The 11597-nt window shown below is 44.8% G+C and overlaps 1 protein-coding gene across 1 annotated transcript; it reads right to left on the reverse strand.

Annotated features, from left to right (window-relative positions):
• Positions 1 to 1612: 1612 nt before the first annotated feature.
• Positions 1613 to 8693, reverse strand: fscn3 (fascin actin-bundling protein 3). The gene is made up of 5 exons (XM_033039279.1): positions 7931 to 8693; positions 6262 to 6380; positions 4121 to 4280; positions 2674 to 2844; positions 1613 to 1647 (listed from the first exon to the last, which is right to left on the reverse strand). Exons 1-5 carry the CDS (start codon positions 8691 to 8693, stop codon positions 1613 to 1615), a joined length of 1248 nt encoding a protein of 415 aa, XP_032895170.1.
• Between the last annotated feature and the right edge of the window lie 2904 nt (positions 8694 to 11597).

The following is an 11597-nucleotide window of genomic DNA, read 5'->3' on the forward strand; positions in this document are numbered from 1 at the left end:
CCTCTCTGTGTCCCCTGAATATACAAAGTAGAATTGAGTTAAAATGTGCCACCATGCCACCCGTCCCCCTCCACGTCCGAGCTCAAATTTTAATATAAAGGAGCATTTGGTAGAAAAGCGGACTACAGAGGTTTAATAGTTATGACACAGGCTTACAACACTTGCAAGACTTCTTTATAGATCTAAATCAGAGTCTGAAGGATCCGGACCTGAAACATCACCTATCCATTATCCACCTGCTACTGCACCATCTAGCTTTCCAAGTGATCCCTTTGTAGCCTTAGAAAACATTCCATGCTATCCACCACCACACCACCAAATTTCGTCAGCTGCCAACTTACCTCAGTGTGGATAGGATCTAGAATTCCCACAGGTGATCATTGTTGCTAGCTGGGTTCAATATGCCCAGCAAGCCATTGTGGTCGGTGCACAGATAGCAACCATTGGGAGCTTGGACTGACAGAAGGTTGTCTGAGTGAAGTTTGATGCAGAAATCCAGAGGAACGTCTCCAGAGACGAAAACATTGTCATTGGGTCCCACGGCCCAGTACTTCCCATTGGTCCCTTAGGAATGAAAATGAATATTCATTTTGTGCCCTGATGATTTACAGGATAATCTTACCTGTTGACTATCTTTATTTCATAACAGAAAGAATACAACATTAAGAGAAACAGCACAAGATTCCAGAGATTTGCAGCGAAATGGCATGTTCTATCTGACAGACAAATGACTAAAGGAAGGATGGCACAATTCGGACAGAGAAAGTTAATTAGCCTGGATAATGCAATGACGTTGCCTCCCTCTGGTAGCATCATTCCTGAACCATGGATTCTCCCTCTTTCCCTGGGCACTATTTCAATTGTTCAGAGCATCAACATCTGATCAGAGTCCAAGCTAAGGTACCAAACGCACATTCTTTTAATTTTCAAATACCACTTTGGCAATCTTCCAAAGCATCCCTCAGCGATACTTTGGTTACCTGCAGACTTGATTATTCCAATGCCTTCTTGATTCCCTTTCAATTTTCTCACAAATGAGCTTATCAACAACCCTGATCAACATCCTGGCAACACACTCATCTCTCCGCTGCCATCAGGTAGAAGGTACAGGAGCCTGAAATCTACAACATCCAGCTTCTTCCCCACAGCCATCAGACAATTAAACACAACTTCAAACAAACTCTGAACTATAACAGCCTATTGCACTTTATCTGTTTATTTATGTGTGTGTATATATATATATTCTATGGTATATGGACACACTGATCTGTTCTGTATTTATGCCTACAATATTCTGTTGTGCTGCAGCAAGCAAGAATTTAATTGTCCTATCTGGGACACATGACCATAAACTCTCTTGACTTGACTTGACTGTTGCAATAAATTTCTCCCATCCTTCACTCCATATTCATCTTGTGGTTAAAATTCTTGTATGGCGTCACCTGTTTCTACTCTCCCTTAGTTTTACAAACCTCCAAGACCTACTTTCTCACCCTCCAGCCCCTTCCCCTGTGATACACTGTTGCACACAGGCTTCCAATCTCTCCACCCTCTCTGCCTTCTATTACCAAGTTAATTTGCCCACATAATACATTTGGGGTAATCAGGAATCCTACATGCAGAGTTCATTAATGTGTAATGGCAAAGCTGAAAAAATAATCAAGAAGAATGGAATGTTAACTTTTAAGTTTCAATGGCTGGAATAACAAAGAGAGTGCATTTTGCTACAGCTCTAGAAAGCTCTGATTAGGCTCTATCTGAAGAGTTTCAGGCTCACATCCCAGACATTACAGATTTTCTCAAATGATACGTGGACATAAAGAGCTAGTTTACCAGTTTTTACATATTTAAGAATGAAAGAATAAAAATATTGCATTATCATATTATCCACAGAGAAGTGGCTGAACATAAATGAGTTACAAACATTATCTAGAGGATCATTGGCTAAAAGACCTGGGCAAATGCCTCACAGCTCCATTGACCCGGGTTTGAATCTAATCTGTTGATCTGCTCTGTTTGTGTGGAGTTTGCATGCTCTCCCTTTGACTGCATGGATTTCCCCAGTTTCATCCCACATGCCAAAGACAAACCAGGCTCAAGGTTAATTAATTAAACTACTCTGATTGTATGTGAGTTTTAAGTGAATCAGGGTGAAATTGATGAGCAAATGATAAAGGTTGAAAGGAAATTAATAGGAGTTCTCTGAGATCTGGCTTAGATACAATGGGCTAAATGGCCACGGTCTGTGTCTGGTCAAAGGTTTATTCATTGAAGAACTTAGAGGGAAAGAAAGGGAAAAGAGTTTAGTTTAGAGATACAATGTGGAAACAGGCCCTCTGTGTCGACCAGTGATCCCCGCACACTAACACTATCTTACACACGGGACAATTTGGACAATTTACAATTTTTATCAGGCCAATTAACCTGCAAACTTGCATGTCTTTGGAGCATGGCAGGAAACCAGAGCATGCGGAGAAAACCGGTGGGTAATGTTGTGGAGGTGACTGGATTTGTAGGTTGGAAACTCTAAGAAGGATCAAATCTCATGTCAAATTTGTAATCAGTTTGAGGCAGCCTCTGAGCAGCTAGGGAGCGAGATAGTGGAGAGGGGATGGAGTTTGTTGCAAGGGTATCAAGGGTTTTTTGACAATGTGGGGTGAACCGGTCACTTGCCTTGGAAATGACAGAATCCTCCTTTGCAAAGAGTCAGTAGGATGATTTCATACTTGCTCTGGCTGCATCGTAGCTGGGTTGAATGGTAATCGGTGGCGATGTACCCACATTTACCGCGGAGGATGAGAAAAGGGCGGTTCATCAGCCTCAGAATGAACTCTTCATTTGGTCCTGAAACAGAGCCCCAGAGACAGTCATCGGGAAGCCAATTCAAGGTATAGGTTCATCACATGCCCCTACAGCCCAGTAATCCACAATATCCAGCAGCTCAGCATTACAATGGGGCGTTGCAGAGTCGGACAGATTTACTGATTGGAATTTTGGAGAACCACAACTGCCTCTAAATGATGATAATGATCTGGACTCTCACATACACACTGGCAGACAACACAAAGCATAAGAAAGGGGAAACTATAGAATTTGGAACAGCATGAGATGGTCAGAAAGTTATAAAGCATGGAGACAAGCCATTCAACCCACCCAGGCCCTCGTTGACCATCAAACACTCCTCAACGTGACTGGTCTTGGAGGGGAGAATGCTCCTCAAACTGCAGAGCATCGTCGACAATACAGCTCACCCCCTCCATGACACACTGGTCATCCTGAGGAATACCTTCAGCAACAGACTGGTTCCACCAAGATGCAGTATAGAATGCCACAGGAGATCTCTTTTCCCTGTGGCTATCAAAGTTTAAAACTCCTACTCTTTCTGTCATGGGGTTGACTGACCCCCCCTCTTCCCCCTCGCTTCCCCCCCTTCCCCCTCTTCCCCCTTCCCTCCCCCCCTTTCCCCCCTTCCCCCTCTCTTTCCCCCTCTTACCCCTCTCTTTCCCCCTTCTCCCTCTCTTTCCCCCCTTCTCCCTCTTTCCCCCCTTCTCCCTCTTTCCCCCCTTCCCCCTCTCTTTCCCCCCTTCCCCTCTCTTTCCCCCCTTCCCCCTCTCTTCCCCCCTTCCCCCTCTCTTTCCCCCCTTCTCCCCTCTCTCCCCCCTTTCCCCTCTCTTCCCCCTCTCTTCCCGCCTTCCCCCGCTCTCCCCCCTTCCTCCTCTCCCCCCCCCCCCCCCTTTCGCTCACCTTCCCCCCTCCTCCAATCTTTGCACATTCCAATCCTTTCCACTTGTCACTTTAATTTCATGTTTCATATATCTTGTGGTTTATGACTGTTGGCAGACCAATTTCCCTCCTGGGATAAATAAAGTTCTATTGTATCGTATAATACATTCACCCTACGCTAATTCAATTTTAGTCTCGCATATGCTCTCTCCAGAAGACTTAAACAACTGTTGAACAATGTTCACTGTGTGGGCAGTACTAAGATTGTGATCTGATAATCTGAAGTCACCCATATGAGGAACATTCTTTCACTGAACATGGCGAGAGGAGAAGGTGAGAAAAGGAGTCGAGTGACAAAAGATCCAATAATAACCAGTTGGACTAAAGTCTTGCTTACCTGGCTGTTCAGCAGAGGCTATCATCTGTCCAATGGGTTTCATTGTCAGGTAGAGTTTGTTCGCAGCTCGTAACCTTACTTTGCCTTTGTTCCACTCCAGGGTGAAGTAAGTTGTCTTCTCGCTGTCATTCCCATTCGCCAGGATGTTGGCTGGTCTCCTCTGCTCAAAAAGACAAGTCACTATTTATATTTATAGATCATTAACTTCAGATCTTAATGGTATTTTAATAGATCACATTGCTTCAGGACAATAGGTGCAGGAGCAGGCCATTTGGCCCTTCGAGCCAGCACCGCCATTCATTGTGATCATGGTGATCATCCACAATCAGTACCACGTTCCTGCCTTCTCCCCATATCCCCTGAATGATAAATCCCTTCAGGATTTCTGCAGCTGTCCATGCTGTCATAGCCATTGAAGTTTGGACGGGACTTGCTTATGTACCAAAACCAGCCTTCTGCTGAATTCTAAGCACACCACACCAGCCCACTGTGAACATTATTGCCCCTGGGCTAACGTACACCTGGACCCATTCACCAATCTCCCTCCCTACAATTGCTGATCTGTTTTCTGCCTTCCTGTCTGAGAATGCCTTGATGTAGGATTCCCATTGTTTGTTGGTTGTGACCTCAGATTTTCCCTTTCACTGGACCACAATCCAGCCCACATCCCTCCATTATCAGGGCATGTGCTAAATGCCAACTTTAAAATAATGTTGTTGGCTCTGCCGGTGAAGCTTGAGGTTAATTATGTCCTCTACTTCCAACTTTCCTGCCTCCCTCCTTCCAGCACTCCCGCCTCTTCACATCTCTGATCTTTATTTCCTGTAAATATGTGAACATACTCTTTTTAGTTTAGAGAGACAGTATGGAAACAGGCCCTTCAGCCTACGCTGACCATTGATCACCCTTGCACCCAGTTCTGTTGTCCTACTGTCACATCCATTGGACTTCTCCTATTCCTACACACAACTGAGCATTGACAAAGAGAACAGGAGTTTAATAGTGTTCTAAGGGGTATCTTCTGCCAGGTATAGCATTAAGTCACTTTACAAGATTTTTCTTTGTTGCAGGTTATTTTCCAGGTTTTCCTTGTCTATTGGCAAGATGGAAGGGGAAGATGGAGTCTCAGAATGACAAGAAACTTACTGAAATCATTTTGAACATTAGTATTTCTAAAGGTAAAGATGCAAGGAGTGTCTTAAAAAAAAAAACCACATTTACAATCAAACTGGAAATGCAAGAACTCTAAGACTCTGCAGTTAAAATGTTTTTTTTTAGTTTAGTTTAGTTTAGTTTAGAGATACGGCGCGGAAACAGGGGCCCACCGGGTCCACGCCGACCAGTATCCCCACGCATTAACACCATCCTATACCCATAGGGACAATTTTTACATTTACCAAGCCAATTAACCTACAAACCTGTACGTCTTTGGAGTGTGGGAGGAAACCGAAGATCTCGGAGAAAACCCATGCAGGTCACGGGGGGGATGTACAAACACCGTACAGACAGCACCTGTAGTCGGGATCGAACCCGGGTCTCCGGCGCAGCGTTCGCTCTAAGGCAGCAACTCTACCACTGCGCCACCGTGACATTATTGTACGAACACTGAATTTTCACTTCAGATTATCCTCACCCCTGGTGTTCTTCCACACACACTCATCTGTCCACTTAGCTTTCTTTTACCTTTGATCATGTATGGATCTTGTTCAAAGGTCTAATGAATATCTTGTCAGTGCAACGGAGTTTTTATCACAGTAGTAACGATAGGTTGAGAGATCTAACCAATGATTTATGTTAGGCCTGCCAGGTCAGAGACAGCAGGAAGACAGAATTACACCACCTGCAAGATCACCTCCAAGGCATCTCCCAATTTGGAAATGGATTGCTTTGTGTTCATCATCATTGGGTTTAAATTCTAGAATTTGTCAGGAATTAAATTCACGGAATTAAGTAAAAAGATCTAAAACAAAAATATTAGTATTAGCAATGGTGATTGTGAAACTGTTGGCTTGTTGTAAAAAGCCTGCCTGGTCACTTAGTTCATAAAATATATTCAGCATCAGTCAAAATCTGAATGACTCCACCAGACAACACATGCCAATGCTGTGTTGAAGCTATTGCAACGGTACCATGTAACACACCTGCACCAGAAGCTGTCCAGTTATGGTTCGTAATCTAACACAGTCTTTATTCAGGTTGGATTCATATTGGAAAAGCGAGAGCTCTGTGATATTCTCAGAACGGGCATAAACTTCTACTCCTAGGAGAAAAGAGAATTCAGTAATCATTAACTTGTGATATTCTTATTAGTGTATTAGTGGTAAATAAGGCATATGGTATACTTGCCTTCATGAGTTGGGACAATGGGTACAAGAGTCAGGAAGTCACGATGCAGCTTTATAGGACTTTGGTTCAGCTACATTTGGAGAATTGAGTGCAGTCAATAGACAATAGACAATAGGTGCAGGAGTAGGCCATTTGGCCCTTCGAGCCAGCACCGCCATTCAATGTGATCATGGCTGATCATCCCCAATCAGTACCCCGTTCCTGCCTTCTCCCCATATCCCCTGACTTCGCTACTTTTAAGAGCCCTATCTAGCTCTCTCTTGAAAGCATCCAGAGAACCTGCCTCCACCGCCCTCTGAGGCAGAGAATTCCACAGACTCACCACTCTCTGTGAGAAAAAGTGTTTCCTCGTCTCCGTTCCAAATGGCTTACTCCTACATCTGAGATAAAATGTAGTCGGTGACAGTAAGACTGATCAGAGAACTGGGAAGGGGGAGGGATACAGGGCGAGGGAAAGCAAGGGCTATTTGAAGTTAGAAAAGTCAATGTTCATACCACTGGGGTGTAAGCTGCCCAAGCGAAATATAAGGTCCTGTTCCTCCAATATGCGATTCATGTGATGCACAGCTTGTGCCATCCATGTAACCCTTTTGTACCTCATTCAATGACACATACATCTGCTCACCCACCACCTGCATTACCTGACTGCCCACATAGTGAAAAGGTGTGCACGTTTGCCTACAATCCATACTCCTTGCTATCGCCTTGCAGGTTTGCCTGCAAGAGATGTCTAACCAAACCAAAACTCACGCCCTATTTCTGTGTTATTTTGAACACCACTTCCTTCCTGGAACTTTCTAACGCTTTCCCGAACATTTAAACGTCCTTTAAATGTAAACAAAATCAGCCTGAAACAGTCGAGGTTTAGGAGCAATAACAGCACAATGAAGTGGGATGTGAGGGAACTTGTGCAACACCACGTCAGCATTAGCACACGCTAGCTGGCCCAAGTGACCTGTTTTTGTGCTCTGGTGGGAAAATGGACTGACTGCTTCTTCCTACAGAGTGCCAGCGTGAAACTGGTGGCCTGAATGGCCTCTTTTCATGACATCATGACTCTGTGACAATATCTATTAGAAACCTTGATCACATAACTTATGCCCCTGTCCCACTTAGGAAACCTGAACGGAAACCTCTGGAGAATTTGCGCCCCACCCAAGGTTTCCCTGCGATTCCCGGAGGTTGCAGGTGGTTGCCGGAGGTTGCAGGTAGTGGAAGCAGGTAGTGAGACTGACAAAAACCTCCGGGAACCGCACGGAAACCTTGGGTGGGGCGCAAAGTCTCCAGAGGTTTCCGTTCAGGTTTCCTAAGTGGGACAGGGGCATAAGTGAGCAGAAACCCAAAACTCTACTCAAAACACAAAACAGTGATAAATACCCAAAAAGAACTGTATATACCAGTTTCTAGAATAAATTAGAAATTGAACACTACAGCTGTGCATGTTTAACCTTCCAGATTTCTCACCATAATTAATAGTCACATATTTGTTTGAACAGGTCTTCAGTGTGATCCAAGGCTTGGGTCTCTTGATGATGAAAACAGCCTCCATGCCTGATGGACACATTCCCGCTGAGAGAAGACCCGACCTTGAGTGAGGGAACAGGATCCCTTTCTCTCCAGCAGACAAGGTGATCATGTAACCGGCCTTCAGATGCAGAACAAAAGCTGTCTGCTTTGAGGGTTTGCTAAGCAGCTGACCTTCGGTGGTCAGGTAACTTAAGTCACTTGTTTGGAGATGGTACTTCCCGTGGTCAAAATGAAATAAGAAGATGCATTCTTCGGAGAAGGGAGCTGAGGCCTCAGCAATGGCCTGGCCTTGGGTATAGTGCATCCGCACATAGGACTTGGATTGGAGGTGGAACAGTGCAATTTGCGGATGCATGCTTAGATGTGGGATCCATTGCTGAGGGTTGGTTGTATCCTTCAGTGAACAGAAGACTTTATCTACATTACTCACAAGATAAGTTCGAAGCCTTAGGGATTTGAAGACCCAAGATCCATTTGACTGGTATTCCAAGAGAAACAAACTCAGCTCATTGGAAGGACCACATTTAATGGAGCCATTTATGTCGGGCTGCAGGGTCATTCCATTAAATGCATGCAGTTCGACCAGGACCTGAAGACCTTCTGTTGACTTGAATTTCACATCCCAGATCTGTACGATGGAAAACAAGAGACACATTTTAGTTTTGGTTACTTGCCTTTCCAATTCAATCACAATGATCATCTGCAATCCAATTCCTAGTACGCAACACAGCTTCCTAGTCCAACTTTCAATGTTTCAAGGTTTCAAGGTCAGTTTAGAGTCACATGTACCAATTAAGGTACAGTGAATTTCGAATTACCATACACCATACCAAAAAAAACGCAACAAGACACACAACAACATGGAAGTTAACATAAACATCCAAGACAAGACAAGACAAGAGACATTCATTGTCAAATGCACCAATTGATACAGTGAAATTTGTGGTAACCATACAGACATACAAATAATATAAAGAACACAGAACACGATAGTCTTTAACACAAACATCCCCACACAGCAGTATCAAACTTTCCCACTGTGAGGGAAAGCAACAGTTCAGTCATCCTCCTCTTTGATGTTCTTTGATGTTCACCCGTGGTCGGGGCCCCCCGAGCCCTCCGCAGTCGCCGCTGCGGGTAACCCGATGTTCAGGCCCTCTCGCCAGGATGATGGAAACATAGAAACATAGAAACATAGTAAATAGGTGCAGGAGTAGGCCCTTCGGCCCTTCGAGCCTGCACCACCATTCAATATGATCATGGCTGATCATCCAACTCAGTATCCTGTACCTGCCTTCTCTCCATACCCCCTGATCCCTTTAGCCACAAGGGCCACATCTAACTCCCTCTTAAATATAGCCAATGAACTGGCCTCAACTACATTCTGTGGCAGAGAATTCCACAGATTCATCATTCTCTGTGTAAAAAATGTTTTTCTCATCTCAGTCCTAAAAGATTTCCCCTTTATCCTTAAAGACCGACTTCGGGAGCTCCAAGCTGCAGGTGCTTCCACCTCCCCGACGCGGGAGAACTCCGACGTCGGAACGGAAGAACATCCTCGGTGGCTTGGACCTCCGAATCGGCCACTCCGAATCACCACAGAGGGTTCCCCACGTCCCTCGCTGTGATGGAAGGCAATAAAGTCCAAGCTTCTTCCTCTTTTATTCTCCCGCAGTCGGGACAGCCGAACCATCCGCGCGCGGTCGGCGCGACCGGAACCCCCGCAGCCGGTGGTTGAAGCCCCTGCGTCAGGGCATTCGAAGTTCTTGCGTCGGGGCGATCGAGTCTCCCACGTCGGGGAGGTCGAAGCACCTGCGGCTTGGAGCTCTCGAAGTCGGTCTCTAACCAGAGACCACGAGTTCCATGATGTTAAAGTCCGCAGGCTCCCACGGTTTGAACCCCAAAGGCGATCCCTGACAGGGATTGCGAGCGCCGTGATGTCAAGTCTGCAGGCTCCCACGGTGGAGCTCTCGAGTTGGGCCTCCAGCAAAGGCCGCTAACTCCTCGATGTTAGGCCGCAGTGCGGACGGAGATACGATACGGAAAATAATCACATCTCCGTTGAGGTAAGAGATTAGAAAAAGTTTCCCCCAACTCCCCCCTCCCCCCACAAATAAAACAAACGAGAACACTAAAAACATACATTTAACATACAGACAACAAAGAAGGAAGGGGCAGGCAGACTGTTGGCGAGGCAGCCATTGTTGGCACCACCCAGTGGTCAATAGCCACGGTGCTTCACATCCATGTCGGCAACAACAATGCATCAGTACCTAGCTCAATGGCTATTATTATTATTCATGTGCTGGCTGGGACAATGATATCCATACACTATTTAGCGGTATACGTGACAATAATAAACTAAACTATACTAAACTTACAGATAGAGGAGTTGTCACAGTTCGATGCTATACTGATCCCAGAGATAAGCATTTTCCAAAGATAGACACAAAATGTTGGAGTAACCCAGCGGGACAGGCAGCACCTCTGGAGAGAAGGAATAGGTGACGTTTCGGGTCGAGACCCTTCTTCAGACTAGAGGGGGAGCAGCGAGAGTAGGTGTTGCAGAAGAGAACTTCTTCAAAGTAGACATACCTTGAGGAGATTTCGCAGTGGAGCAGAAGAAATGTTTAGGAATGAACCCCAGATGCTGGTTTAAACCGAAAATAGACACAAAATGCTGGAGTATTTCAGCGGGACTGGCAACATCTCGAGAGAAAAGGAATGGGTGACGTTGTGTCTATCTTCGGTTTAAACCAGCATCAGCAGTTCCGTCCTAAGCATTTTCCAAAGCAGGCTCCAGTTATCCCCCCCCCCCCCCATCTTGAATGAAGCATTTGAATTCACGTTAAATGATTTAATATTTATATCTCTCCTTTTGAACACACCCAGAAATGGAAACTTTGCCTACACGATCTACTCAAAGTGCTTTATATCTTTAAATAAGTTGTGCAGCCTTTTATTTTCTAAGGCATCTATTCTCACAGTTATAACTTTTTGATTTACATGGAATCATATAAAGGAAGAGCATCAGAGGTGACTCTTCAGCCCATCATGTTGGTGCTTTGACAGATCTATCCAAATAGTCTTGCATCCAGGTTAAAATAACTTGATCTGGAAAAATATTCTCATTCATCTTGCCTCGGGCGCTATCATTTTATCCTGAATCTTTGCCTCTTGTTTTTCACCATTCCGACATGAGAACCATCTTCTCCTATTTATGCAAACGCTTCATGACGTTAAACACTTAATTATCTATTCAAGGATCTCTGCTGATCCCAACCCCACCCCACCCCAAGGCTCCATGTAATTGAAACCCCTTGCCCCCAGTATCAGTACAACAAACCTTCTCTGCATTGAAATTCTTTCTGAACTGTTATGACACAGAAATAAATACTCGTTGGAGAACAGGAAGGGGAGGTGCGATCAGCATTTTTAGAAAATATTTTTGCACAAATTCCTCATTTTATATTTCCATAAGCCGTAAATCCCATATGCTTCCCCAAAAAATGTATTGTCTCGGATTTTCCATTATGCTCTCCTTTTCCTGAAGATCAAAGCTTGTGTCACTGATACACAAGTCCTCAGACACCTTCAAGTCCAT

The sequence above is a fragment of the Amblyraja radiata genome, chromosome 21, assembly GCF_010909765.2.
Source record: "Amblyraja radiata isolate CabotCenter1 chromosome 21, sAmbRad1.1.pri, whole genome shotgun sequence".
In the NCBI taxonomy this organism is placed as follows: domain Eukaryota; kingdom Metazoa; phylum Chordata; class Chondrichthyes; order Rajiformes; family Rajidae; genus Amblyraja; species Amblyraja radiata.